Source organism: Puma concolor, chromosome C1 (genome assembly GCF_028749965.1).
Source record: "Puma concolor isolate L17-30 chromosome C1, mPumCon1.1.hap2, whole genome shotgun sequence".
In the NCBI taxonomy this organism is placed as follows: Eukaryota; Metazoa; Chordata; class Mammalia; order Carnivora; family Felidae; genus Puma; species Puma concolor.
In genome coordinates this window covers 214,902,012-214,928,569 of record NC_141674.1, presented here as the reverse complement: position 1 = coordinate 214,928,569, position 26,558 = coordinate 214,902,012, and the positions used below count along the sequence as shown (strand labels likewise).

The 26,558-nt window shown below is 45.1% G+C and overlaps 1 protein-coding gene across 13 annotated transcripts in view; it reads right to left on the bottom strand.

Annotated features, from left to right (window-relative positions):
- ARMC9 (armadillo repeat containing 9) overlaps positions 1-26,558 on the bottom strand; it is a 150,950-nt gene that overhangs the window by 52,479 nt on the left and 71,913 nt on the right. For 11 of the 13 annotated variants that reach the window (XM_086719912.1, XM_086719914.1, XM_086719913.1 and 8 more), the window contains 2 exons: positions 26,384-26,474; positions 21,518-21,573 (listed from right to left, as the gene is read on the bottom strand). In XM_086719912.1, the coding sequence (XP_086576038.1) occupies positions 21,518-21,573; positions 26,384-26,474 (147 nt within the window). Of the gene's footprint in view, positions 1-3,781; positions 4,480-8,795; positions 9,425-21,517; positions 21,574-26,383; positions 26,475-26,558 lie in introns of those variants that run through there. The other 2 variants (XM_086719922.1, XM_086719920.1) reach the window with 2 other exon arrangements.

Genomic DNA, 26,558 nt, shown 5'->3' with positions numbered 1-26,558 from the left:
GTTTTAAGTGTTCATGGATGCACTAAATAAACAATCCAATCCAAAGCAGATTGTCAGACTGGATAAAGAAGCAGAATACAGCTATATCCTGTCTACAGGGAAGCACTTTATTATTAAAGAAAAAAATTTTTAGTAAACGTTTTTTAAAGTTTAAGGGCACCTGGGTGGCTCAGCTGGTTAAGCATCTGACTTTGGCTCAGGTCCCTCCCAATCTCACAGTTTGTGAGTTTGAGCCCCACGTCAGGCTCTTTGCTGACAAGCTTAGAGCCTGGAGCCTGCTTCAGATTCTGTGCCTCCCTCTCTCTCTGCCCCTCCCTCCCTCATGCTCTTAAATAAACATTAAAACAATTTTTTTTTAAGTTTATTCATCCATTCTGAGAGGGGGAGAGGGGGAGAGGGGGAGAGGGGCAGAGAGGAGAGAGAGAGAGAATCCAAGCAGGCTCTATACTGTCAGTGTGGAGCCCAAGGTGGAACTCAAACCCACGAACCATGAGCTCATGACCTGAGCCAAAACCAAGAGTTGGATGCTTAACTGACTGAGCCACCCAGGCGCCCCTAAACATTTTTTTTTAAACATATATTTAAGTAATCCCTACACTCAATGTGGGGCTTGAACTCACGACCCTGAGATCAACAGCCACATGCTTCAGGCGCCCCTAAAGATTTTTAATTGACGTATTAATATTAAATTCGTTTTAGGTGTGCAGCACAGTAACTCAACAATTATGCACATTATGAAATGCCCGCCATGGTAACTGCATTACAGTATTATGGACAATATCCCTATGCTGTACTTTTCATTCCTATGACTTATGAGAAGTGCTTTAAATTCAAAGACACAGCTGGAGGCCGAAGAATGGAAAAAGCTGGATACCATGCAAGCAGTGAGGAGAGAACTGGTGTGGCTATATTAATATCAGACAGACAAGACAGTCTAGGGACATTCAGAGAGACAAAGAAGATATTTTACAACGATAAAGGGGTGAACCCTGTGGGATGACACAATAATCACAAACATATATGCCTAAAACATAAGAACTCTAAAACAGATGACACAAAAATGATGGAATTGGAAGGACACATAGGCAAATCTAGAATTATCATCCGAGATTTCTATATTCCTCTCTCTCTGTTAGGACGGAGAGAAAAATCAGTAAGGATCTAGAATAGGCCCAGGCACACAAAAGGCACTCGACAAACATATGTTAAGCGGATGAATTCTCGCTAAGTCTGTTTCTGTGCGGTTCCCAGAGCGTGATCAACTTGGGGGACGCAGGAGAAAACAGAGGGCTACCGCTGACGATATGGGCCAAGCACGCTGCTCACACACACAGGTACCCATTTAGTCCTTGCAACACTGCTCTCTGGTTGTTAGGAAAAACTTCAGTTTCTGAAATTAAAAACTCAGAGCAGCAGATTCAGATTGCAACGGGCAGTTGGATTTTCCCATGTTGGGTAAGGTTTAGATGGTAATACAAGTGAATTTAGGTGGCTAAAACTCTTAACTTCAATTGGACACAACTCCTTGGTTTATTGTGTCTATTTTCCTTTCATTATAGAAGGTTATTTTGCTTAGTATACAGAGGCTACTGGTATCTTCTGAGGTGACTCTCACCGAGGTGGACTGTTGAGCACACAGCACCCCCCAACTCCAGCAAGCTCCCCTTTGCAACAGTGCCTTGCGAGCCCTCCGTGGCGGAGGTGGGTGTGCATCCCCAAGCCCCCCAGGTGGGGCTGGCTGTGACTCTAACCAGAAGGGTGTGGCCAAAGTGAGGCCCAGACAGTTCCAAGGCCTCATGAGGCCTGGCAGCTTTGCCTTCAGCCTCTTGGAAGTTGGCGACACTGTGCTTTGAACGTGCCCAGCGAGCTCATGGGAAGGGAGGCCACGAGGAGGACACGCCCTTCTGCCAGCACCGACTGCCAGACTGTGAGACCACCGAGGACCTTCCCGCCCAGCTGACCTCCGGCCAGAAAAAGCCATGGGGAGTGAGCCCAGTGAAAGCAGCCCAGGACCTGCCCAGCCAACACAGGATCGGGAGCGAAAGGCTGTTGCTTTCTTAAGCCACTAAGATTTGGGGTGCTTTGTATCAGTCAGCAAAGCCTAACTTCTGCACCCACAAACATAACATTGAGTAAATGGGCCAGACTCAGAGTATATCATACTGTGTGATTCCATTGAGATATATTTCAAAACCAGAGTCAGAAGCAGAGGGAAGGGAGGGCTGCTAAGATGTGGGTTCTAATGAGCTGGGTGGTTCTAAAAGGCATATGCACTTTGTGAAAATTCTCCAAGGCCTGAAGCAGAAGCCTCTGCCTGCCCTGGAGGACCTCCCTGCAGAGAGAAAACCACCAGCATTCGTGCACAACTGTCTGCTGTGAGCACTTACTCCCCCGGTGGATCCCTGTCCACCAACCTGTTGTGGGCCATGTGTCGTGCTAGGTGGTAGGGGTGCCCTGGAGAACAAAGCTAAGCTAACACTGTCCCTGCCCTGGTGGCACTTACAGTTAATTCATTACTGGGAGATAAAAGGCAGTGCAAATAAACAGCAGCTAAAAAGAGACGAATCAAAAGAAAAAAAAAAAAAAGGGCACCTGGGTGGCTCAGTTGGTTAAGTGTCTGACTTTCGGTCTCAGCTCAGGTCATGATCTCATGGTTTGTGAGTTCCAGCCCTGCGCTGGGATCTGTGCTGACAGTGCAGAGGCTGCTTGGGATTCTCTCCCTCTTTGCTCCTCCCTGGCTTGTGTGCTTGTCTCTCTCGCGCTCTCTGTCTCAAAATAAATAAACTTAAAAAAAAAAAAAGATGAATCAATCACGAAAGATAGCATCAAAATAAATGCCACAAAGTAGAACACTGGGGTGCCCGGCTGGCCAGTCAGTGGAGCCTGTGACTCTTGATCTCAGGTGAGTTCGAGCCCCACACTGGGTGTAGAGATTACCTAAAAATAAAGTCTTAAAAAAAAAAAAATAGCTGCTAAGTGAATTGCGTAACTAATGCTCTGTAGTGTGGCTCCCACAGAACAATGATGACTTTCACTATTTTTCGCTTTTTTCTATTTCCAGTAAGCTTGCTCAGCTTTTCCCGCTAGAGATTTGACTGTCCTTGCTCCACGCCCAGCAAGTGCTTCATGACCATCAGTTCCATGGTTCCATTTTACAAAATTGAGTGTGGTGCCTTGGCTCAGTTTGCTCACCAGAACAGAAAACTGCTTCTGTTTCTATGTTTTACAGAGCAGATGTATTCACTACTTTTTTTGATTCCAAGTTTTTATTTAAGTTCTAGTCAGTCGACAGTTCAGTACTTTATATACCATAGGTGGTAGATAGAATTTAGATACAAATGGGCTCAAACTGGAGTCAAATAGACCCTGGGCCCTTACAGCCAAGCCACAGTGATGCACGTGAGGGGGGCTCAGTCACCACCTGAATTGAATTCTGAAGCTGGAAGCAATGGCGGGTCATGTACCAATTTTTTTCCATATTCCCAGACCTAAGACACTAAGCATTTTTTCTTTTTTCTTTTTTTTTTTGTTGTCTTTTTTAAAGTAGGCTGTACACCCAACGTGGGGCTTGAACTCACAATCCTGAGTTCAAGAGTCACATGTTCTACCAACTGAATCAGCCAGGCATCCCTAAGGCACTATTTCTAGGGGCCTTCGATTTCCACTCAGGTCATGATCTCATGAACTGTGAGACTTGAGCCCTGCATTCGGCTCTGTGCTGATAGTGCGGAGCCTGCTTGCTATTCTGTCTCTCTCTCTCTCTCTCTCTCTCTCTGCCCCTCCCTATCTTGATGTCTCTCTCTCAAGATAAATAAAAATAAAAACCTCTGTGATAATGTGAAAAGGACATGCACTGTTTCATTATTTGTAAAAAAACAAAACTAGATAAGAGAAAGAGAAGCTTATTGTAGAGCACTGGTTGACCTTTTCTGCATCTGTTTCCATGGAAACAGATGTCGGACAAATAGGGTTTGCAAAAGCCTCAGAATCATGAGGTGTCTCAGAGCCCTCACCTTGTTTTGAGCCTTCTGATGTCTATTTCCATAGAAACCAGAGTGGAAATGAGGGCAGCAGCCGTGAGTCAGCCTGACGGGTGGTTCATCCCAGCCAAGGTCTGGGAGCACAGGGGCCGTTATAGAAATAAACGGATTTAGAACCAGAAAAAAGCGAAAGCCTTAATTGGGAAACACTGGTTTCTTTATTGACTTGGTTAAATAATGGAAAGGTCCTGCAAGTAATACAGACACAGACAGACATTTCTTTGCTAATTAGGTAACAGGGAATCACAAGCCTATCTGCACCATGCCAACCATGCTGACCACAGCGGGCGACCCATCAGAGATGATTCATGGAGAGCAGCTTGCCGTTGGCTCTTTGGACATGTACAGCTTCAGGTGGGTCAGCCGTCTTACAGGTTATATACGAGGGTGGCAGAAGAAAAGGAGGTCATGGCCCAAGCACTCCACAGTATGTCTTTGTCTGTGGAATGCAAGGTCATGAGGGAAGCCTGGGTAGAAACTGACTGGTTCTACGCCCCTCTGCTTTCTGTTCTAGCTAGATCATGGTAGGCACTTCCCCATTTATCTATTAAAAAAATGTTTATTTATTTTCAGAGAGAGAGAGAGAGAGACAGAGCACGCGCACAAGCAGGGGAGGGGCAGGGGAGAGAGAGAGAGAGAGAGAGAGAGAGAGAGAGAGAGACAGAGAGAATCCCAACCAGGCTCCACGCTCGGCATAGGGCCTGACGCGGGGCTCGATCTCATGACCACAAAATCACAACCTGAGCAGATACCAAGTTGGACATTTAACGGACTGAGGCACCCAGGCGCCCCTGGACCTCCCCGTCTAAAATCCAGCTTTACCCTGCACGTGATATGCACCTCCCGCCTGTGTGCCCCACTTTTGTTCAAGGCACCATCATCCTCCCAAGGTCACCCCAGCCTTCGGTTCCTAATGGCACACCCCGGTAGCTGGCACTCCTGAGGGTTCTGTCCACGGGGACTCCCTGTGCAACATCTCCCTGCCATCGGCCAGCTTAGCGTCACTCCCCACCCAAGCTCAAAGTGCACAGCCGCAGGGAGGTGGGGCGTGGGGCGGTCCGTGGGCTTGGGTTCAAACCTCGCTTCAGCTAGTTACTGCCCGTGTAACTGCGAGCACGTTCCTGAATCTCTCTAAACTTCAGTTTTCTTGTCCAGTACATAGTGCTGGTAACAGAACCTTCTTGACAGCAGGCGTACGAAGAATAAACGGAAAACAGCTTGTGGAGCTCTTGGCCCAGTCCCACACGTAGTAACTGCTCAGAAAATACTGCCCGTCAGGTAATTCTAAGCGTTATGGATCTCCAGCTAACGTGAACGCTCGTGCCAGAGTAATCTTCCTAGGACCCAGCTCTGTTCACACCCCTCCCGGGCACACAACAGTTCAGTGGCTCTCCGTTCTCTGCAGTCTGGCTCCGACACTGCTGCAGCTGTGTCCCGCCTCCCGTTTTGCACAGCCCATGCCCAGGCCACAGTGAAGCATCCCTGGCTGGGTCGGGCCTGTGCTCTGGGCTCATGCTGCTCCTCGGCCTGAGGCCCACCTCTTTGCGACGCAGCTCTGGACCCGAACGGCTCTAGCAGCTCTCTCATTTGCTAAGTTTCTTCCTCTGGTTTTTAAACAATAGCTCCTTTCAAAAGGCTCTGGCCTTTATCCGTTCATCAATACCAAGGGGGTCCGTGTGAATCTTACAACCGGGCAGGATGATGGCGGTAATTATCCCGGCCCTGGAGTGCAGGTGGCAGCAATGGTGGGCTGAAGGAAGTGGTTAACTTGGAGGCAAGGTTCGAGACCACGTAAAGTCCCTGGAGCTCCTTCACACTTGGGAGAGTCCATTTCTTCTCGAGGGAGATGAGGCTAGAAGCCAGTTCCCAGAGACGGTGGAAAACTCAGTCGGGAGCACACCTTTCAAGGGCAAGCCGACCGATCCAGGGCCCGCACCCCAACTACCTCCTGTTATCAGGCTCTCACACTCTTGGCCATTATCCACCTGCCCTAATGACCCCAGGGCCACGTGCAAGACAACCAGGGGCAGCCCCTCAGGCCAGAGCCCACTGAAACTATTCAAACTAGCGGATCCTGAACCTGCTTACCCTGCCTCCCTCACTCCTTCCTGCACAAACCACAATCGAAGCTCTTGGCTACATGTCCCTTCTCTCCCTCTGCCTCGTGACTGACCCTGGGGCTTCCCGGCATCGCCCCCTCCCCCCCCCCCCCCCCCCCCAGGATGCAGCATGCCCCTGACTTTTGGAAACTGTAACAAACTATCTTTTCAAAGGCACTTGTCTTCTGATCTCTTAGCCTTACTGAACCTCAAATTTTCTATAAATACACTGTATTTTAAAACACCTGAGGCCACATTCTTATCGAGGGCTCCTCTGTGGCACCCACGCTGCCACCAGAACCAGCGACGGAATGCCAAGTGCAGAAACACCAGCATACGTGGTTCTCCATAGCCAGGCACGGTGGGCCTGGAGCTGACGCCGGAGGGGATATTGATGATCATGACAATCATCATCGTCACGCCAATAGTAATGAGAGCTAACATTCAGCAAGGGCTGACAATGTCCCGGAAACTGCAAAAAGTGACTTGATGCTAGTTATCCCTTAGTGATGCCAGAACCCACAGGGATGTTATAAAAGCTACCGATGCGGCTCTACTACCTGTTGCCTTTCTTTTTTTTTTTTTTTTAATTTTTTTTTTTCAACGTTTATTTTTGGGACAGAGAGACAGAGCATGAACGGGGGAGGGGCAGAGAGAGAGGGAGACACAGAATCGGAAACAGGCTCCAGGCTCTGAGCCATCAGCCCAGAGCCCGACGCGGGGCTCGAACTCACGGACCGCGAGATCGTGACCTGGCTGAAGTCAGACGCCCAACCGACTGCGCCACCCAGGCGCCCCTCCTGTTGCCTTTCTACGCAGGGCCTTGTTTTGGTGAAATACATCTAAGAGAGTATCATGCTGAGTTGTATGTTGAAAATGACATGAATTGTATTTTAAAGGAATAAGACCCGGTTTTCTGCTTTCTGCACTGATGCTGCAGGGAATAAGATTTAAAAAAAAAAAAAATCTAGCCCTTCTGTGTCACAGTCAACCACAGGAAATGGTCACTGGGTCTGAGTTCACTGCAGCCACCTGGGGAGGTCAGCCGCAGACCCACCCACCGGCCATCTTCCTACTTGTACCTGACCAGATTCATTTCCTCAGGAGAGACTGCGCAGGTATCACTGGGCCAGGTGGATGGGGTGGGGGCAGAAGAGCTGAGAGGGCAAAATAAAACAAAACTAATTCCAGTCCTTAGGAAAAGATGAAGAAACCCTATTATCCACTTTACAAAGTCAGTGTAAACTGTAAATTTTTTTTTTAATGTTTATTTATTTTTGAGACAGACAGAGTGTCAGCAGGGGAGGGGCAGAGAGAGGGAGACACAGAATTGGAAGGCTCCAGGCTCCAAGCTGTCAGCACAGAGCCTGACACGGGACTCGAACCCACGAACTGTGAGATCATGACCTGAGCCAAAGTCGGACTCTTAACTGACTGAGCCACCCAGACGCCCCTTTTCATTAAATTGTAATACTCAAACTCATAAAGATTGTACAAAACAAAACGGTAAACCAGTGGTTCTCAAAGTGTGGTCTGGGGAAACTTTGGAGACCTTAAGATCTCAGGGGGTCCATGAAGTCTAAACTATGTTCACAGCTAAAATACACTTCTATGTTATAATTTATAAAATATAAAATAATATATAATTATTTTAATAGTAATAATACTTGTCTTTTTTACTTTCATTCTCTTATGATACACTGAAGTTTTCTAGAGCTACATGACATGTGATGATATCACTCTGATAGCTAACAGAATGTATGTTTGAGTATTCTTGTACTTTCTACAAGCTTCTAAGGTTCGGGATATAAACATGTGCTCAGTTCTTCCCTTGTGTCTTCACTAGCTATCTTGGTCACATCTACTATAACTGATATAACTTCATTATCATTCAATATGTCATTATTTCAAAATCAAATCTTTCCTTGCTCTTATGTGGAAACAGACTATAAGTAGACTTATTGTTTTCTTTTGGAATAGTATTTTTATAATTTTTTCAAGAAATTTTCTAATTTGTAAGATTTTCACTAAAACTGTTATTTTAAAATTTAAGAATCATTTATTCTAAAATAAAAGAAAACTTATTTATACAGTATTTTTTCTTATATTTTCTTATATTTAAGGATGGATCATTGGCTTAAAAAGGGAGACCGGAGGCCCCACTTTCTCAACCCACAGCTGCACCATTTATATGAAAAGATGCCGAGAAAAATACTTATCAGGAAGTTCTCTGACTCATGGAAGGGAAGGATGTATTCCAAAGAAGCTGGACAGACTTCAAATAAAAAACGGAATTACACGGAAGCTATCTTTCCCTCAATTTTGTAGATGTCAACAGATGCCTTATTGTGTCTTATGTAACAAAACATATTTGGATAATATTATAATGACAGATAAGTATAATTGAAGTATCATTTTGAGACAAATCATTGAGAGTTTAAAGAAAATGGATTTGAATATTTTAAACATAGATGTGATGACTTCTTTAAAAGTCAATAATTGAAAATTTGTTTTCATTTTTTTTCAAACTAGAAATTAAAAAGCCACCGAAGCTGTGTGATGGGTATATGGGCACTCTGTATTGTTTTTTTCTGTGCATCTAAAACCACCCCCCACCCCCAATTATTTTCAAAAAGAAACAACAAAACCACTGAAGAACAATGAAGGGTAATTATTGTCTTTGTTGAAGAAACATACCCAATAGCCTTGTAGAGCTTACACTGCTGAATGGGCAGTTAACAAAAGAAATTACAGTATGCTACTTTCCAATGAAACAGTAGCTCATCGAATCAAAGATTAAGCTGCAAACATGAACGCTGTGTTAATTTATATCTCAGCTGCAGAAGTATGCCTGGACTTGCTATTCGCTTATACTCATCCAGTATCAACAGTAACTAGCCACCAAAGACTTTTGCATAGAGATCTTTTTTGTTGCTTGACAACAAACACAAGTGTTGCCAGAAGAAATATTTAATGTATTAACTTGCATGGTTTATCCCTGGACAACTGTGCTGACATTTGCGCTGATGGAACAGACGCAACAGAGGGTAAAACCACCGGTGCCTTCATCAGGCGGGGCCACCAAACTCAAGTAGCCGTCGCCACGGCCACCACAGGTTAACAGACAGATGGGTAGACAGACAGATAGATGGATGAGCACATGGACAGACAGAAAAATTATAGATCAGTGACAGAAAGCTGTTAGAGTTTCACTGAAGAATGTCCTTGATGAAGCAGCAGGAATTTGACGAAGTCTCGACTCCAGTGGACCGTCTTTCTAACATTCTGTGTAACAAAATGGGATGTACGTGATGGTTATCTCGAAAAACATTTGTGAGATTATCTGAGCTGCAAGCCTAACTAGGCAGTTTTTTTTTTTTTTTTTAAGGAACACCGTTTTTACTTGAAAGAATGATAGACAAACTATGTTGTTTCAGACTTAGGTGTCGGACAGACATTTTCTCAGAGATTAATGAAGGTGAGCCCCTCACATCAAGGAAAACAATGGGTAGGATCTATTATCAATGATGAAATTTGAACTCTCCAGAGAAAACTAACATTTGTTTTTTTTTTTTTAATTTTTTTTTTTCAACGTTTATTTATTTTTGGGACAGAGAGAGACAGAGCATGAACGGGGGAGGGGCAGAGAGAGAGAGAGAGGGAGACACAGAATCGGAAACAGGCTCCAGGCTCTGAGCCATCAGCCCAGAGCCTGACGCGGGGCTCGAACTCACGGACTGCGAGATCGTGACCTGGCTGAAGTCGGACGCTTAACCGACTGCGCCACCCAGGTGCCCTGAGAAAACTAACATTTGAAAACACTTGCTCCTGCCACTGCAAACTTAATAGCTTCCCAGTACCTAAGGACCTTTCTTTTCTTTAATTTTTTGTTTTTTACATTTATTTATTTTTCACAGAGAGACAGAGCACAAGCAGGGGAGGGGCAGAGAGAAAGGGAGACACAGAATCTGAAGCAGGATCCACGTTCTGAGCTACCAGCACAGAGCCCGATGCAGGGCTCAAACTCACAAACCGTGAGATCATGACCTGAGCCGAAGTCAGACACTTAACCGACTGAGCCACCCAGGCGCCCTTCTTTTTTTTTTTTTTTTTTTTTTTTTTTTTTTTTTTTAAATTTTTTTTTTCAACGTTTATTTATTTTTGGGACAGAGAGAGACAGAGCATGAACGGGGGAGGGGCAGAGAGAGAGGGAGACACAGAATCGGAAACAGGCTCCAGGCTCTGAGCCATCAGCCCAGAGCCTGACGCGGGGCTCGAACTCACGGACCGTGAGATCGTGACCTGGCTGAAGTCGGACGCTTAACCGACTGCGCCACCCAGGCGCCCCTAAAGACTTTTCTGATGAGATCAGAGGCAATATTTTTTTTTTTTTTAATTTTTTTTTCAATGTTTATTTATTTTTGGGACAGAGAGAGACAGAGCATGAATGGGGGAGGGGCAGAGAGAGAGGGAGATACAGAATCGGAAACAGGCTCCAGGCTCTGAGCCATCAGCCCAGAGCCCGACGCGGGGCTCGAACTCACGGACCGCGAGATCGTGACCTGGCTGAAGTCGGACGCTTAACCGACTGCGCCACCCAGGCGCCCCAGAGGCAATATTAACTAAGGCAGTTTCTGGATGTTTTGTAATGAAGTACGGCCACATTTGGAAAAACTGCAAAAATGAGAAAGCATTATTTCTCAAATGATCAATGCATGAAAATACAAAATCATGCATGGGTATAAACTAGGCAGGATGCCAGCAGGAATTGTGATGTAAGAACTTCCAAAAATCCACTCCTCCACAAAAGCAAGGAAAACACTGGCAAAAACTGTCATCTGAGGGTGCTTATTCAAGGAAAAAAAAAAAGGGCTAACTGTCAGTAAGAATAGCAAATGTTGTGGTATTCCTCTCTCTCCCCATCTCCTTGAAAACCCCCAGCCCTGCAATCAAAGTGAAAACCAGCAACCAAGCAGTCACTGGGAGGAGCAGGTGGGCTTTGAGCTTCCCAAAAGCCCCGTTCCAAGAGAACCATCATTATTTGACCTGTCAGGCAAGTCCTTGGGAACACCTCCCAGGGCTTATCTTTATTTGATCTGAGAGCCTGTTTAGTGTCAACAGCCTTGTCTCAAGGGCTCGTTGAAAACACACTCACAAATGGCCAATGGGCCAAAGAAGAAATCACAAGGAAAAGTAGAAAATATTTCGAGGTAAGCGGAAATGGAAACAGAACTTTCCAAAACTTATGGGATATAGCAAAATCAGTACTCTGAGGGAAATTTATAGTGGGAATATATATATATATATATATATATATATATATATATATATATATACACACACACATATATATACATATATATATGTACATACACATGTACACATATATATACATATATACACACACATATATACATATATACATATGTATATACATACATATATATACATACACACACACACACACATATAAATGTATATACATATACACTTTACATTGGTTGAGGGTGTGACAGACATCCCATGCTAGGTGAGCTGGGTATGTACCTCTGTCAGATGTCTCTCTCTCTCTCGGTTTTAATTTAAATTCTAGTTAGTGAACATACAGTGTAATATTAGCTTCAGGTGTACAATATAGTGATTCAACACTTCCATACCTCACCTGGTGCTCATCACAAGTGCCCTCCTAAATTCCCATCAGCTATTTCACCCATCCCCCACCCTTCCCTTCTAGTACCGTTAGTTTGTTCTCTATACCTGAGTCTGGTTTTTTTTTTTTTAGTTTTTTAAGATTTTACTTTATTTTTTAAAAAGATTTTATTTGTAAGTAATCTATACACCCAACATGGGGCTTAAACTCACAACCCTAAGATCAAGAGTCACATGCTCTTCCAACTGAGCCAGCCAGGCGACCCAAGTCTGTTTCTTGGTTTGCCTCTCTCTCTCTTTCCCCCTTTGCTTGTTTGTTTCTTGAATTCTCTGACTTATTTCGCTTAGCATAATACTCTCTAGCTTCATCCATGTCATTGCAAATGGCAAGATATCATTTTTTATAAGTTTTTTTAAGTTTATTTATTTTTGAGAGACAGAAAGTGAGAGGGGGAGGGGCAAAGAGAGAATCTCAAGCAGGCTCCACACTATCAGCATGGAACCCAACATGGGGCTCGAACCCACAAACCGTGAGATCAGGACCTGAGCCAAAACCAAGAGTCAGATGCTTAACCGACGGGGCCACCCAGACACCCCAAGATTTCACTCTTTTTATGGCTGAATAATATTCCTGTGTGTGTGTGTGTGTGTGTGTGTGTGTGTGTGTGTGTGTGTGTGTGTTCCACATCTTCTTTATCCATTAATCCATTGATGGACATTTGGGCTGCTTCCATCGTTTGGCTATAGTAAATAATGCTGCAATAAACATAAATAGGGGTACATGTATTCCTCTGAATGAGTGTTTTTGTATTCTTTGGGTAAATACCCAGTACTGTGATTGCTGGATTGTAGGGTAGTTCTATTTTTAATTTTTTGAGGGAACTCCATACTATTTTCCACCAACAGGGCAAATCCACCATATCCTTGCAAACTATAGTGATATATATTTAATGTATGCATTTAATGCCTACATTAGAAAAAAGAAGGCTTTCAAATCAGTAACCTAAGTTTACACCTTAAAGAAACAGAAAAAGAAAAGCAGAAGGAAGGGAATAATAAAGATTAGAGTAGAGATAAGTGAAATAGAGAACAGAAAAACAATAGAGAAAATCAATAAAATGAAAAGTTGGTTTTTGGAAAGATCTACAGAATTGATGAATCTTTAGCTAGATTGACTGTCTTAGTCAGCTCGGGCTGCTATAGTAAAATACCACAGACCGGGGGGCTTAACCAACAGAAATGTATTTCTCACAGTTCTGGAGGCTGGGAAGTCCAAGGCCAAGACGTGTAGGCTGTTTCACTTCCTGATGAGAGCTCTCTGGATGCGGAGAGCCACCTTCTCTGTGCCCTCCCCCATGGTGGTGAGAGTATCTTGTAGTGTCTCTTTTCTTAAGGGTACTAATCCCACCAGATTAGGGCCCCACCCCTATGACTTCCTTTAATCTTAATTACTTCCTTAGAGGCCCTGTCTCCAAATACACCCACACGGGGGGTCAGGGCTTCAACATATGAATGTGAGAGGGCACAATTCAGTCCATAGCACTGTCCAAGAAAAAGAGATAAGACTCAAGTTACTAAAATCAGGAATGAAAGGTGGGACACTACTGACCTTATAGAAGGAAAGATCATAAGGCGATACTACAAAAAACTGCACACAAATCAACAAATTAGATGTCTTGGATAGAATGGACAAATTCTTATAAAGACACAAATTATAGAAACTGGCTCAAGAAGAAATCAAAACTCTGAACAGATAGACCTATAACAAGTAAAGAGATCAAACCAGAAATTAAAAAATAAAAAATAAAAACTTCCTGCAAAGAAAAACGCAGGTCCAGAAGGCTGCACTGGCGAAGGCCAACAAACATTTACAGAAGAATTAACAACATCAACTCTTCACAAACTCTCCCAAAAACAGAAGGGGGAACATATTCCAGCTCACCCTGGTACAAAACTAGAAAAAGAGGTGTATATAATTGTTGATCACTATGTTATACACCTGAAACTAATATAATCTTGTATGTCAACCAGACTTGAAGTGAAAAGTTTTGAAAAACTAGAAAAAGACATCATAAGAGAAGTCAAACTACACTGTGATATCTATTATAAATATACATACAAAAATCCTCAACAAAATACCAGCAAACCAAATCCAGTAACATATAAAAGGGATTACAAATCCCTTTTATATGTTATTGGGTGGTTATTGGGTGGTTTAACATACATCAATCAATGTAATACACTATGAACAGAATGAAGGGAAAAAATTTCACATGATCATCTTCATTAATGTGGAAAAAGCATTCAGCAAAATCCAATACTTAACAACCTCTGAAAAGAAGGGAAGTTCAACCTGATAATGAGCCTTTATAAGGAACCCACAGCCAACATCACAACGGACAGTAAAAGACAGAAATCTTTCCCCCTAAGATCAGGAAAATGACAAACATGTCCAGCTAGCCACTTCTATTCAATGTTGTACTGGAAGTTGTAGCCAGGGCAATTTAGGCAAGAAAAGAATATAAAAGACATCTAAACTAGAGAGGAAAAATTATCTATATTTACAGAGGATATGGCATTGTGTACAGAAAATCCTAAGGAACCCATCACAAAACAAAACAAAGAAACAAAAACTCTTACAGCTAATAAATGAGTTCAGTAAGGTTTCAGGATACAAGATCAATACACTAAAAACAATTGTATTTCTATACACTAGCAATGAACAATCAGAAAGTAAGATTAACAGAATGCAAAAGAGACTAGCAGATTTTAACAGAATAAAAAAGATTTGTTGGTATGGTGTTTGAATTTATGTTGCAACTAACCTTTTTTTGTTTTGCTTTTAATGTTTTGTTTGGTTTTGTTTTGTTTATTTAAGGAGAGAACATGAGTGGGGGTGGGGAGAGAGAGAGAGAGAGAGAGAGAGAGAGAGAGAGAGAGAGAGAGAGACAATCTTAAGCAGGCTCCACACTCAGCGTGGAACCCAATGCAGGCCTCAATGCCACAACCTTGGGATCATGACCTGAGCCAAAATCAAGAGTTGGACGCTTGGGGCACATGGGTGGTTCAGTTGGTTAAGCATCTGAGTCTTGATTTTGGCTCAGGTCAGCCCTGCTTCTGGCTCTGTGCTCATGGCACAAACCTGCTTGGGATTCTCTCTCTCTCTCTCTCTCTCTCTCTCTCCCTCCCTCCCTCCCCCATTCTCTCTCTTTCTCAAAAGAAATAAACTTAAAAAGAATAAAAATAAAAGCTAATAAACACATTCTATCAGTTTTAAATTCTTCCTAATTTAGCAAATATTGATAGGCCAAATACACATAAACAAAAGCTCTTTGGAATCTTCAATAATTTTTAGGAGTGAAAAAATGTCCTGAAACCAAAAATCTGAGAAGTTACTTCAAACCTTACATAAATATGATATGTATTTTTCTATGTATATGTAAGAATTGGGGCACCTGGCTGGCTCAGTCGGAGGAACATGCCATTCTTGATCTCAGGGTCAAGAGCTCGAGCCCCACGTTCGAGGTCGAGTTAGTTTACTTAAAAAACAAAACAAGGGCACCTGAGTGGCTCAGTCAGTTAAGCGCCTACCCAACTCTTGATTTCAGCTCAGGTCATGATCTTGTGGTTTGTGAGATTGAGCCTCATGCTCTGTGTGGAGATTTCTTGGGATATTCTCTCTCCCCTTCTCTCTGCCCCTCCCCCATGTGTGCACATGCTCTCTTGCTCACTCTTAAAAAATATATATTTAATAATTAAAATTTAAATGAAAAAAATAAAGTCTGAAGAGAAAATCTAGGAGACTAATGTAAAATTTATGGTTCAGGGGACCTTAATTGGGACAGAAACACAGAAGCTGTAAAAGAAAAGTCAATATATGTATCTTCTTAAAAATTTTAAAAGAGTTGTGGCAAATTTATAAAAATAAGTCAATGAATAAAAGATGTATCTTTGAATGTTGTGCATTGAAGGTGAAAAAGGGGCACTATCTGTAACATACTGAGAATTCAAATGAAGTGACACGGAAAGACAAACAATGTTAAAAATGAGGAAAGGACACGAATAGGAAATTACAGCACGGCAAACCCAAATATCCAATAAAATAAACATAAAAGACGCTCACACTATACAATGGGGATGCAAATTAAGATAACAACGAGATAGCACTTTATCAATATGAGATTGGCAAAAATAATGATTGCACCTAACGCTGGTGGAGATGGAGGGAAGTCTCCTCTCCTGCTCTGCCAGTGAAATCCGAATTGCCACCGCCTTTTTGAAAAACAATCTGGAGAAGTCTATTACAATTAAAAACACACATACACTTCAACCCAGCAACAAAAGCCCACGTAAATAAAAGTACCAGTAAATAAGCATATATTTACAAAGCATATATTTACTGCGGCATTGTTTGACAAAGCAAAGATCCGGAAAACTGTACATCTATGGCATTAAACAGAATCAATTTGCCCTGCTGGCTGACCTAGAGGGACTGCCAGGAAATATTAACAAGAGCAAAGACAACACAGTGTATGTGTGTGCTTGTATCTATAATCTATGCCATCTCATTTTGTAAAACCAGTATTGATGAAAACATACACGGATATGTGTATGTCTATGTATAATACTGTATGTGTGTATCTTACAAGAACAATATGAAAGCACAAACACATACTGATGTGGGTCACAGGGGCGGCAAGGGATAAGCTTACGCTGTCTCCCGTGGAAGATGCCTCTCCTGCTTTCCTGACCACATTTTTCTCGTCCTCAATCCATTCCTCTTATCTGTCAACCTAGGCTAGGGAAGTCCTGTCGGGACGGCCATGTTCCAGTACTTTTGCAGCCTTTGGAATTTCTACAGCACTTCTTGTTTCTATCACATTCATGAACCTATTATTATATATTTATTTTCTATTACTTTTTGTCTACACGTGTTCACACGTCTCACAAGAGACAAAATCGTGTAGTGGTTAACGGCGTGGACTTGCGAGTCAGACCCCCTGGTTTGATTCCAAGCTCCATCACTGTGGTTGTGTGAACTCGGTAAGTGCCGTATTTTCTGTTTTCTCATCTGTGAAACGGGCACAACGATGGCACCCGTCGCAGGGTTGTTGTGAGGAGATGAGCGAATGCACGCACGGTGCCTAAACAGTGCCCGGCACCTGGTGATGCCACAACCGTGAGTGGCGATGATCAGCATCATTATTCTCTCACTTATCCAAATCTTACTTGGAGGTATTTTAAGCCCAGATACTCTTTCAGATTTGTTTTGTATCCCTTCCTCATTATTTCCTAGAATGATGTTATGTCAAGGCCCTCAAATATTTGTTGAATAAATAAATGACTCTTAGCCTCGAGAAATCTCTAGAGAAGGAGATTGCTGAGCATAGGACTGTCACTTCCATGGCAACCAGCAAGTCAATGTCCATGCTGATCTCACCTGGCACTTAAGCCTGTTTTGTTAAGAGGGGAGAATATTTGTCTTAAAATCAGTCTTCTCAAATAGCACAAGAAGGCTTTTCTTCTCCACTTATGAGCTAGACACCTCACCTTAAACTGTAATCAGGAAATGAGCCATTTGTGGTGGGAACACTGGAATCAGGGTTCCTGAGCCCTGTGATTTACCATCAGCTTTCTGGGAACATAAGACAAATGTTTAACATAAAACTAAATTGTACTAGGGGCACCTGGGTGGCTCGGTTGGTTAAGCGACCGACTTTGGGTCAGATCATGATCTCATAGCTAGTGAGTTCCAGCCCCACATCAGGCCCTGTGCTGACAGCTCAGAGCCTGGAACCTGCTTTGGATTCTGTGTCTCCCTCTCTCTCTCTGCCCTTCCTCTGCTCACGCTCTGTCTCTCAAAAATGAATAAATGTTAGAAACAAGACTAAATTGTATTAGATGATACATTTCTTTGAACCACCTGGTGAGATGCGTTCGCGCCCTTACAAACTGTAGCCGTTACCTGCCTGTTCCTGTGTGTGTGCTGGCCAAGCCCATCTAATGAAGGTTTTATTTCTCTGGAGGTTTAAATGGGTCTGGGGGCTTGTGGGCCAAGAGAACATCAGAAGCAATTTAGAAAATGATGAAAACACCTGTCCTTCCGAGGCCATCCTTCCTCTCTCCTCCTGCCCTGAATGCTCCACCTCTCCCTCTCAGCTGGATCCTTCCCAGCAGCATTTTAATAAGCTTCAGTGTCTCCCAAATTAGAACCGAACACAACTGCCCTGCTGCGGGCTCTCGCACTTGCTCTCTTGCTCACAGCCAGATTCGTGGGAAGAGCCGCATATCTTACCGGCTCCATTCTCTTACTTCCCACCTGCTCCCCAACTCGGTTTGACTTTTTGCCCCATTAGTCTTCAAGGTGCTCAGCACCCGCCCTCCGCCCACTGAATCTGGTGCACCCTCTCTCTCACTTCTCACTACACAGGTGACTCTGCGGCCCTCCCCGCTGACCAGGACCTCGCTGCCTCCCCCCATTTCCTCCTCCTGGTCTCCAGGTAGTTTCCAGTGTCAACAAAGAGGGCGTAACTTGCCTCGCCTTTCTGCTGCGCGTACACAGAAGTACATACATCATTCATCAGGCTGTGTATTTATGTTTGTTTTCTTTCTGAAATTGAATCATAGTGTTCACATCGCTTTGTGATTTCCTTCTCCTATTTGACGTTATACACTAGACAGTCTGTAAGTCAGAAAAAAACATCCCTAACGCTACCTTTACATCTTTTTATTTTGGCATATAAATGTGTGTATATCAGACAGAACTTTTAGCACACCAGGACAAGTCATTACATTCTTAGAAATTAGATCAGATTGTGCACCTGGGGGTTCTCTTGAGCTTCCTGGGCAGCAGGACCAGTGGCCACAGTTGCAAGTGCACAGATTTTAACTGGATGTAAGGTAAACGGAGCCTAATTCCCCTTGGCTTCCAGCCCCACCCCGATAGAGCCATGTTATCTTTAGAAGCATTGAGTAGCTCTGTGAAAACACTGGCTCCGTTATCTGTGTTTTGGGTTTCAATAGGAAATTAAAAATTTTTTTTACAATGCTAAGCAAGATGACATTTGACTCAAAGGTCCTGAAAACACTTGTGCTGTCTCCTTCAAAGCTGTCACCTTGGGAGGTAGTAGCCATGTTCCAATGACAGTGCCACGTGCTCAAATGCTCTGTGGAAATTTTCCTTGAGTCTAAGCACCTTTCACTTTCCTTTTTCTTTCGAATTTAAAAAGTAACACCCACTCTTGGTTTACCAGCTGAGTAAAACACAGATAGCTGGGGCCCTCCCTGGGTCGCCCTTGCTAACACTCTGCGGTGTGCTGTAGGGGTGAAGAGAGAGGGAAAGTCCAGGATCTGTTGACTGGAGTGCATCGCAGAGCCATGTTCCGGCCCCAAAGGCCAGATCCTTTCCTTACAATTTCCCAACTAAACACCTTCTAGGAGTCTTCTGAAAATTCTGTTATCACAACAAATATTTTCAAACCCTACCCTCTTAAAATAAAAATCAGGGTAGCCAAAAGTCCAGAAAATTAAAAGATCTCTATAGGGGCGCCTGGCTGGCTCAGTTGGTGGAGCATGTGACTCTTGATCTCGGGTTGTGGATGAGCTCCACATCGGGTATAGAGATTACTTAAAAATAAAATCTTAAAAAAATAAAATAAAAGATCTGTATATTCCTTAATTTTTAGTAGACTATAATTGCTTCCATAGGGATATTTTCCAAAGTTGAATTCCCATCATTAACAGAACAGTTGAGCCAAATGAATTTTCCCTTGCAATTCAAAGACAAAGGGGTTGACAGTAACAAAACAAAAAATCCAAAGCAAACAAAAAAATTCCAAAGAGATAACTCAGGAAGAGGACAAATAGTTGCTGAGGAGAACTTCTGGATATAATGACAAAAACTCAATGGAATTAATTAATTAAGATATTAATTCAAAATATAATTTAAAACAATACTGATGGGACAGGGAACAAAGATGGTCTCTTATCACAGTCCTGAGAAGACTGGGTCAGGGAGCTGGGTTCTCTCCTGTGGCTGGCCAACAATAGCCTACAGGACAAGATGCCTGCTTTTGAAAGGCCAGCAAGCTGAGAATGATTTTACCTCTTTAAATATTTGAAAAAAAAAAAAAGTTTAGTGACCCACAAAAATCAAATGAAATCCAAATTTTAGTGTCCATAAATACAATTTTATGGGAACAGAGCCGCATTCATCCTTTTATGTATTGCTGATAGCTACTTTGCCTCACAACGGCAGATTTGAGTAGTTGAAACAGAGACCACATTGCCTCCAAAGCCTAAAATATTTACTACTTTTCTCTTTACAGAAAAAGCCTGCCAATCCCTGTTCTAAACCAGATTTTACTGCCATCGACTTTGTGTGACCTTAGGCTGGTCTCCTCCCCTCTCTGGATCCACCTTTGCAAAGGAAGGGGCCAGGATCCCCAGCCGAGGTCCAGAACTGCGCTTGTCGGACAAGGCCGAGCGGTCTTCACCCTCTAGCGCCACCTACAGCTCAGGAAGAAAACGGCAGGCGGGAGGCGGCCTGTGGGAAGGACAATCACTGGGCGACCTCAGCACAGCCTTCTTCGCTGGAAGGCTCTTAAATGAAGGCTCTTAAATGAACTCGCTGGAAGATCTCCCCCAGCTGGTGCCATCAGTGGACAAAACCCTGACTTTACAGACCTTTTAACCCGAGAGACCACAACTCCAAGGGGAAACCTCTCCTGCAGCATTCACTTCAGGAGTACTTGCTCCCCACAAAATAGAAGGAATGCAAACCACGAATTAGTACCGAGAAGTGGAGAGAGTAACGTGTATGGGTTTTCTAGGCCTGGAGGAAGAACGAGGAAAAAGCTCGTCGTCTGAAAAACCCATCTCCCGCCCACGAGTCGCCATTCTCTATCTGCGCTTCATGAGACTCACCGACGTTAGTTCTGAACCTTCTGGTTTTAAAAAACCAGGTAAGCAGATTTTGCAGAGCCGAGGAAACCCATATTGAAACAGCGCAAATAAAAGAGCAAGGTGGTTGGTTCCGCCCGCTCTGAACCCAGCCTCTCAGCCTAGAGAGTCTCACGGGAGCCTCTGGGCCCGACGCTCCCAAACATGAGGAAGACCAGGGCAGGCTCGGGCCCCTTCAAAGCAAAAGACTCATGTCGCAGAAGTGCTGCCTTTCAACCTCCCATAAGCCCCGAGTGCTGTGGAGCGTGACACCTGTGTGCTGTGGCTGCAGAAAACCCACCCCAGGGGCGGCACGTGTCCTTCAGACATGGCCACCCCCAATCCTCCCGCCTCGAACCCTCCGGTCGGTTATATCTAACCTCCGTTCCCCAGTCTGGGCCACTCTTGTGATGTGCCCCGAGCAGAACACAGCAGAAGGGATGTTCTAGACCGCTGAGCCCGGAAGAGGACTGGAAGCTTTCACTTCCTCCCTCTTGGAGCCCAGCCACCAACCGGTGAGGAACCGTAAGCCTGACCGCTGGGCGATCGGAGGCCACGCGGAGGGGCCGGGGAGGGTGGGAGGCCAGCTTGGACGCGGAAAGCAGCCACACGACACCTCAACTGAGATGGGCAAGACCCCCCGCAGCTGAGCTTAGCCAAGCTCCAGCACTGTGAGGAATAATGCTGCAGGGATCAAACCTCCATTTCTGGACTAACTCTTCGAGGCAAGGAAGAGACTCAATAATTTGGCACGAGTTTTCTAGGTGGTGTCAAGGGCCACCAACTTACTTCATCATCTTCCTCTTCATCATCATCAGATTCAAGAACACCATCCTGTAGCTCCTCTATAAAGAAAAAAATAAATGAATAACTGCAAACACAGTTGGGAGTCTTGGCCAACAAAATCCTTCAGCTGCTGTAGAGGCGCATAAACGCGCTAATGAGAATCGGGTCACCTTAGAACAATTTGGTTTCTGGGGCCATTGCGGCCACAGGTTGCGATCATCTTCAGCAAATTAAATCTCTCCCCCAGTTTGACCAGAACGCATTGGTAGTGGCGCGAGCAAAGTTAAAAGCCAGCATACAATTTGAGAGGAATTTAGAAAAAAAGAAATTAAACTAGTGTTGCTAGGCATCGAGCTAGATGCTGTACACGTGTTATTTCCTCCGTACAAAGATTTGGTTGACTCTTCTCCCCACTTTATAGCAAACAGCAAAAGGAGGCATACAGAGGATAAGAGATTTGTTTACGGTCACACTCCCGTAAGTGACAGAGCTGAGATTCAACTCAAGCCTTTTTTTTAAATCCCATGATTTTCCCACAGAAGCTGGGGTAGCAGCCGTGGCAGGTAGGGTTCCTGAAGGCTCCCGTGGTTCACTGCTAGATCTTAAGAGTTTATATATAAAGGAGGGATAATAGCAAAATGGAATCTGAGAAAGGACGAGCCTCTGTGTTTTCATCTGTGAAATGGGGATCAGACCACTTACTTCCTAGGGTTGTTGGGTGGGTGGGTGGGTGGGGGGAACTTCACAGTATACCAAACTAAGCCACCTGGCCCAGGGCCAGGTACACAGTGGCTATTAGAGAAGTTTGGTTACTTTCTCCTCCACGAAGCCTTCCCTGACCCCTCACTGGGCAGTCACCCCTCAGTCTGCTGAACACTCAGCATTTTCTCTAGACAGCATTGTCCTGGAGAGTGGTACTAGACAGTACCATACTGGACAGCAGTCTGATAGTACTTGCCACTTTGGGATGATCAGTTTACTCATGTATGAATGGCTATGGACTTGTCTGGGCATCTTCCTCACCCATTGTACTGAATTGTGAGTCCCTGAGAACAGAGCACCGGGCTTACTCATCCCTCTATCCCTAATGCTTCTTCCTTAACGATCATTTGTTTCTTGAACAGATGACATGAAAGAGAGCCTGAGAGAAGAGAGGAAGTCAAGTAGGAAGTAGGAGGCAAGGAGCCAAAGGCTATTCTTGAAGAGACTGCTCAGCATACTTAGAAAGGGGGCAGATTAAACTTAAACCCCAAAACCATTTCGTAGAAGGAATATGTAGAAGCCCCAGGACACCCACTGTCCTTGACACAACCCTCATTCTAAAGGGAAGGACTCTCACGGACTTGGCTAGACCAAGGCCTGCAGGACACCAACTTCTGTCCCCACCTCAGGGGGCTTGCACACCTCCACGCCCATCACGGCCCCACCCCTGTCACGAAACGCTGTTTAAGTCAAGAAAACTACCTTGCAGATGGGGAAATTACGCCATTCTGCACTTGAGCTGAAGCTCCCTCACCTAACTTCTGTGCCCTCCCAGCGCACGTAGAGCTCTGCTCCATGCCACCTGCAGGTAAATGCCTATCAAGCAGGTGGCTTTCGAAACGGGGGTGCTGCTGTATTCATCAGCTGTGGACATTTCTTTTTCCAATATGCAAATGCCCCCTCCCACTTTTTAAAAAAGAATCTTAGATGTTCCGTGAAGCCACAGGCTGGTCCAGCCACAACCCCTCCCCTGAGCCTGTTGGCTCAGACTCATCCTCTTCCCCAGAACAATCCAGTCCTGTGAACTTAATTAAGTACCTTATAACTGTCAGTTCCTCCTCTTGGGGGTGACAGGGACATCAGCCCTGCTTCCCGCACTGTCTCCTGGGTTGTGGCATGGCCAGCTGCCCTCACTCCAGTAACTAACAGTGAGTGGTGCTCGGAGCCATCAGTGTCCTTCCTTTCCTGCGGCCCAGCTGGCGATGCTGGCTCTGCCCTGCTCCCGTCCTCTCCTCAGGGACTGGCCAGTACCTGCCAGGCCCCCCCCCTTGAGGGCTGGAGTCATAGATGAACCTCCCTGTTGCTGCTGGTGGCGGTCACCTCTGTCTGCCACGTCCCTTAAGCTTCCCCAGGGCAGTCCTTCCCTACCTGTGGGGTTAGGTTCCTAAAATACTCTGGAATTTCTGTACTTGGAAACCTTAAAACTTTATAGGAAAAACAGTACTAGAGAACTGAGATGGGCCCGAATGTATGAAAACCCATACGCACGTTTCACATGTTTACTAAAATAGAACAATAAAGCCAATACGCTAAATAGAGATTGTGGCAATGCCATCCGACTTATCTTAAACTAGTAAGCTACTACTAATTCATACTCTACTGTTAATGTCTACTTGAGGATGAAGCCCAAATGGGGTGGAAACTCCAGCTCTCCCCTCTGTGGCTTTCATAGTGATGCTGGTACACCCATTCATTCTGACTCCATGCTCACGACACATATCCTAAGGCAGCTGTGTGTGTGTGCCTCGTCCTCCATTCAAACGTTCAATGACTTCCTTATTTTGTTTCAAAGGATCAGACTTCTAAGTAATAGGGTCTCTGGGGACCTGCCACTGTCCCATGGATACAGAATAACTGAAGTGCTTCCTAAAAAAAAGAAATACTTTTGACACTCATTATTGAAACTGGAACTTACTGAGCAAAGCAGGTGTATGTCAAGCCCCTTCTGAATATACCAGAACTCCACCCACGATAACTTCCTGACAAAGCACATCCCTCACGGAAATGTCTAACTGACCCTCCCTCTTCACATTCTTCAGCATGTTAGCTTAAGGGCCAGTTTAAAAAATTTTTTTTTTTTCAACGTTTATTTATTTTTGGGACAGAGAGAGACAGAGCATGAACGGGGGAGGGGCAGAGAGAGGGAGACACAGAATCGGAAACAGGCTCCAGGCTCTGAGCCATCAGCCCAGAGCCTGACGCGGGGCTCGAACTCACGGACCGCGAGATCGTGACCTGGCTGAAGTCGGACGCTTAACCGACTGCGCCACCCAGGCGCCCCTAAGGGCCAGTTTTACAGACGACAAAGAGACGGTTTGGGGCCAGAGCGCAAGGGGGACCGCCCCTGTGGCTTGGCTGCCAGGAAGGAGGGGAGACCGACAAGAAAATGGAGGCGCACGGGTCTTGATAGACTGGAACACAAAGCCAGCCTTGAAGAAGATTCCGGGCCCAAACGTGACCCCGAAGCCACAGAGGACCCCCACTCGCTAGGGACGGAGTTCTCAGCTGTTCCCTGCAGCAGTTCCCTCCTTCGCCAGCAGTGGCCTCTCTTCTACCCACAGCCGGTGAGGGAGCGAGCTGAGTCCCGACTGCTGTCATGGAACAGCCGCATTTTATTTCGCTGTGTTTTGTCGATCCATCCGCCCAGCAGAGTGGGGGTTCCAAATCAGAAATGCAGCTGTTGCAGAAAGCAAAATTCTATTCCTTGCTCACCTGAATCTGGGATGAATAGCCAAGGGGAGGATGTTCAGATGGAAATGTGCCCCAGCCTGAGGGAGTGAAGGTTTCACTAGCTGCTCTCCCTGCTGCTTCCTGTTGATCAGGAGCCTCTAACGTCCTCTTTCAGCCTCTCCATTTCTGTGCTTGTCCGAGGCAGGGACCCACCACCCCGGCTGCATGTGGGGATCACCTGGGAGCTTTAAACACTACCCCCCTCCCCAACCTGTGCTCTGTCTCTCAAAAAGAAATGAATGTTGGGGCGCCTGGGTGGCGCAGTCGGTTAAGCGTCCGACTTCAGCCAGGTCACGATCTCGCGGTCCGTGGGTTCGAGCCCCGCGTCGGGCTCTGGGCTGATGGCTCAGAGCCTGGAGCCTGTTTCTGATTCTGTGTCTCCCTCTCTCTCTGCCCCTACCCCGTTCATGCTCTGTCTCCCTCTGTCCCAAAAATAAATAAACGTTGAAAAAAAAAAAAAAAAAAAAAGAAATAAATGTAAACACTATTCACACCTGGGGCCCCCCTGGAGCTTCTGACTTCACTAGCATGGGGTGCTGCTTTGGGGACTTTAAATCTCCTCAGGTGACTGCCATGTGCAGCTCAGGCCGCGAACCATGAGCCACCTATGGGCTTCCTCCAGTGAATGGCTTTGGGCAACTGTTTCTTGGCCTTGGTCAAGCTGCTGACTCAGGAGTAGAGATCAGGAGATTCATTTTTTCATCTTTGCTCACGTGCTAAGTAGGATCTGTGCACTTGGACTTTGAGTGATGTGGGCTGCTGGGTGCCTCTGGCACGGGTACGAGTCAGGATCAAGATGTCAGGAGTCCACAGAAAGAGCTAGAGCTTCCCCTCCATCCTGGTCCCATCCAAGGCTTCCTGCACCTTCCTTTCCTGCTTACTATGGGATGTCGATTGTCACAGTAACGGAGAAAGCCCGAGAGAACAAGGATCATCTCCTCCATGGCACCAGCGGGCAACATAAGTTTGTTTTGAAAGCGTGAATGCACGCGGGAGAGTGACATTTTCTGTGGTGGTGCCACGGAGGTCGGCATTGTTTTCCTTATCTGGCCCTGGGACCCCCAGAGAAGCCCTGTGAAGCGGGGAGAGAACGAGGAGGGGGAGGTCCACATAAAGAGAACGTAAGGGTAGAGCAGAGTTTCTGCGGTTGCTTTTGAATTCTTTTTGTTGACTCTAAGCCTGAAGTGTGGTGAAAGATCGTTGATCCTGGGACAATCTGGACCGCCTTGTTGGTGGGTTCAGTTGGGTCTCCCCACCTCCCTTAAAGCCCCTGAATGGATTCCAAGATATGACAAGCTTTCCTAAGAAAGCCCGTGTATCCTTCCAGCACACATGAGAGATGCACAGACAGATTATACCTTCCTGCTTTGAACGGACCTGAATTAAGCTGCTTGATGATGAATTCGATCTGGCGAACCATTTCAGCATTGCCTTCTTTGATGAAGCAGCGGAGGACGTACTCCATTCCCTGGGGCAGTAGACAGAGTAAGAGTTAGTATTTTAGTTGTTTTGTGGGGGAGAACAGCTCTACCCAATTAAAAAAAAAACCTTT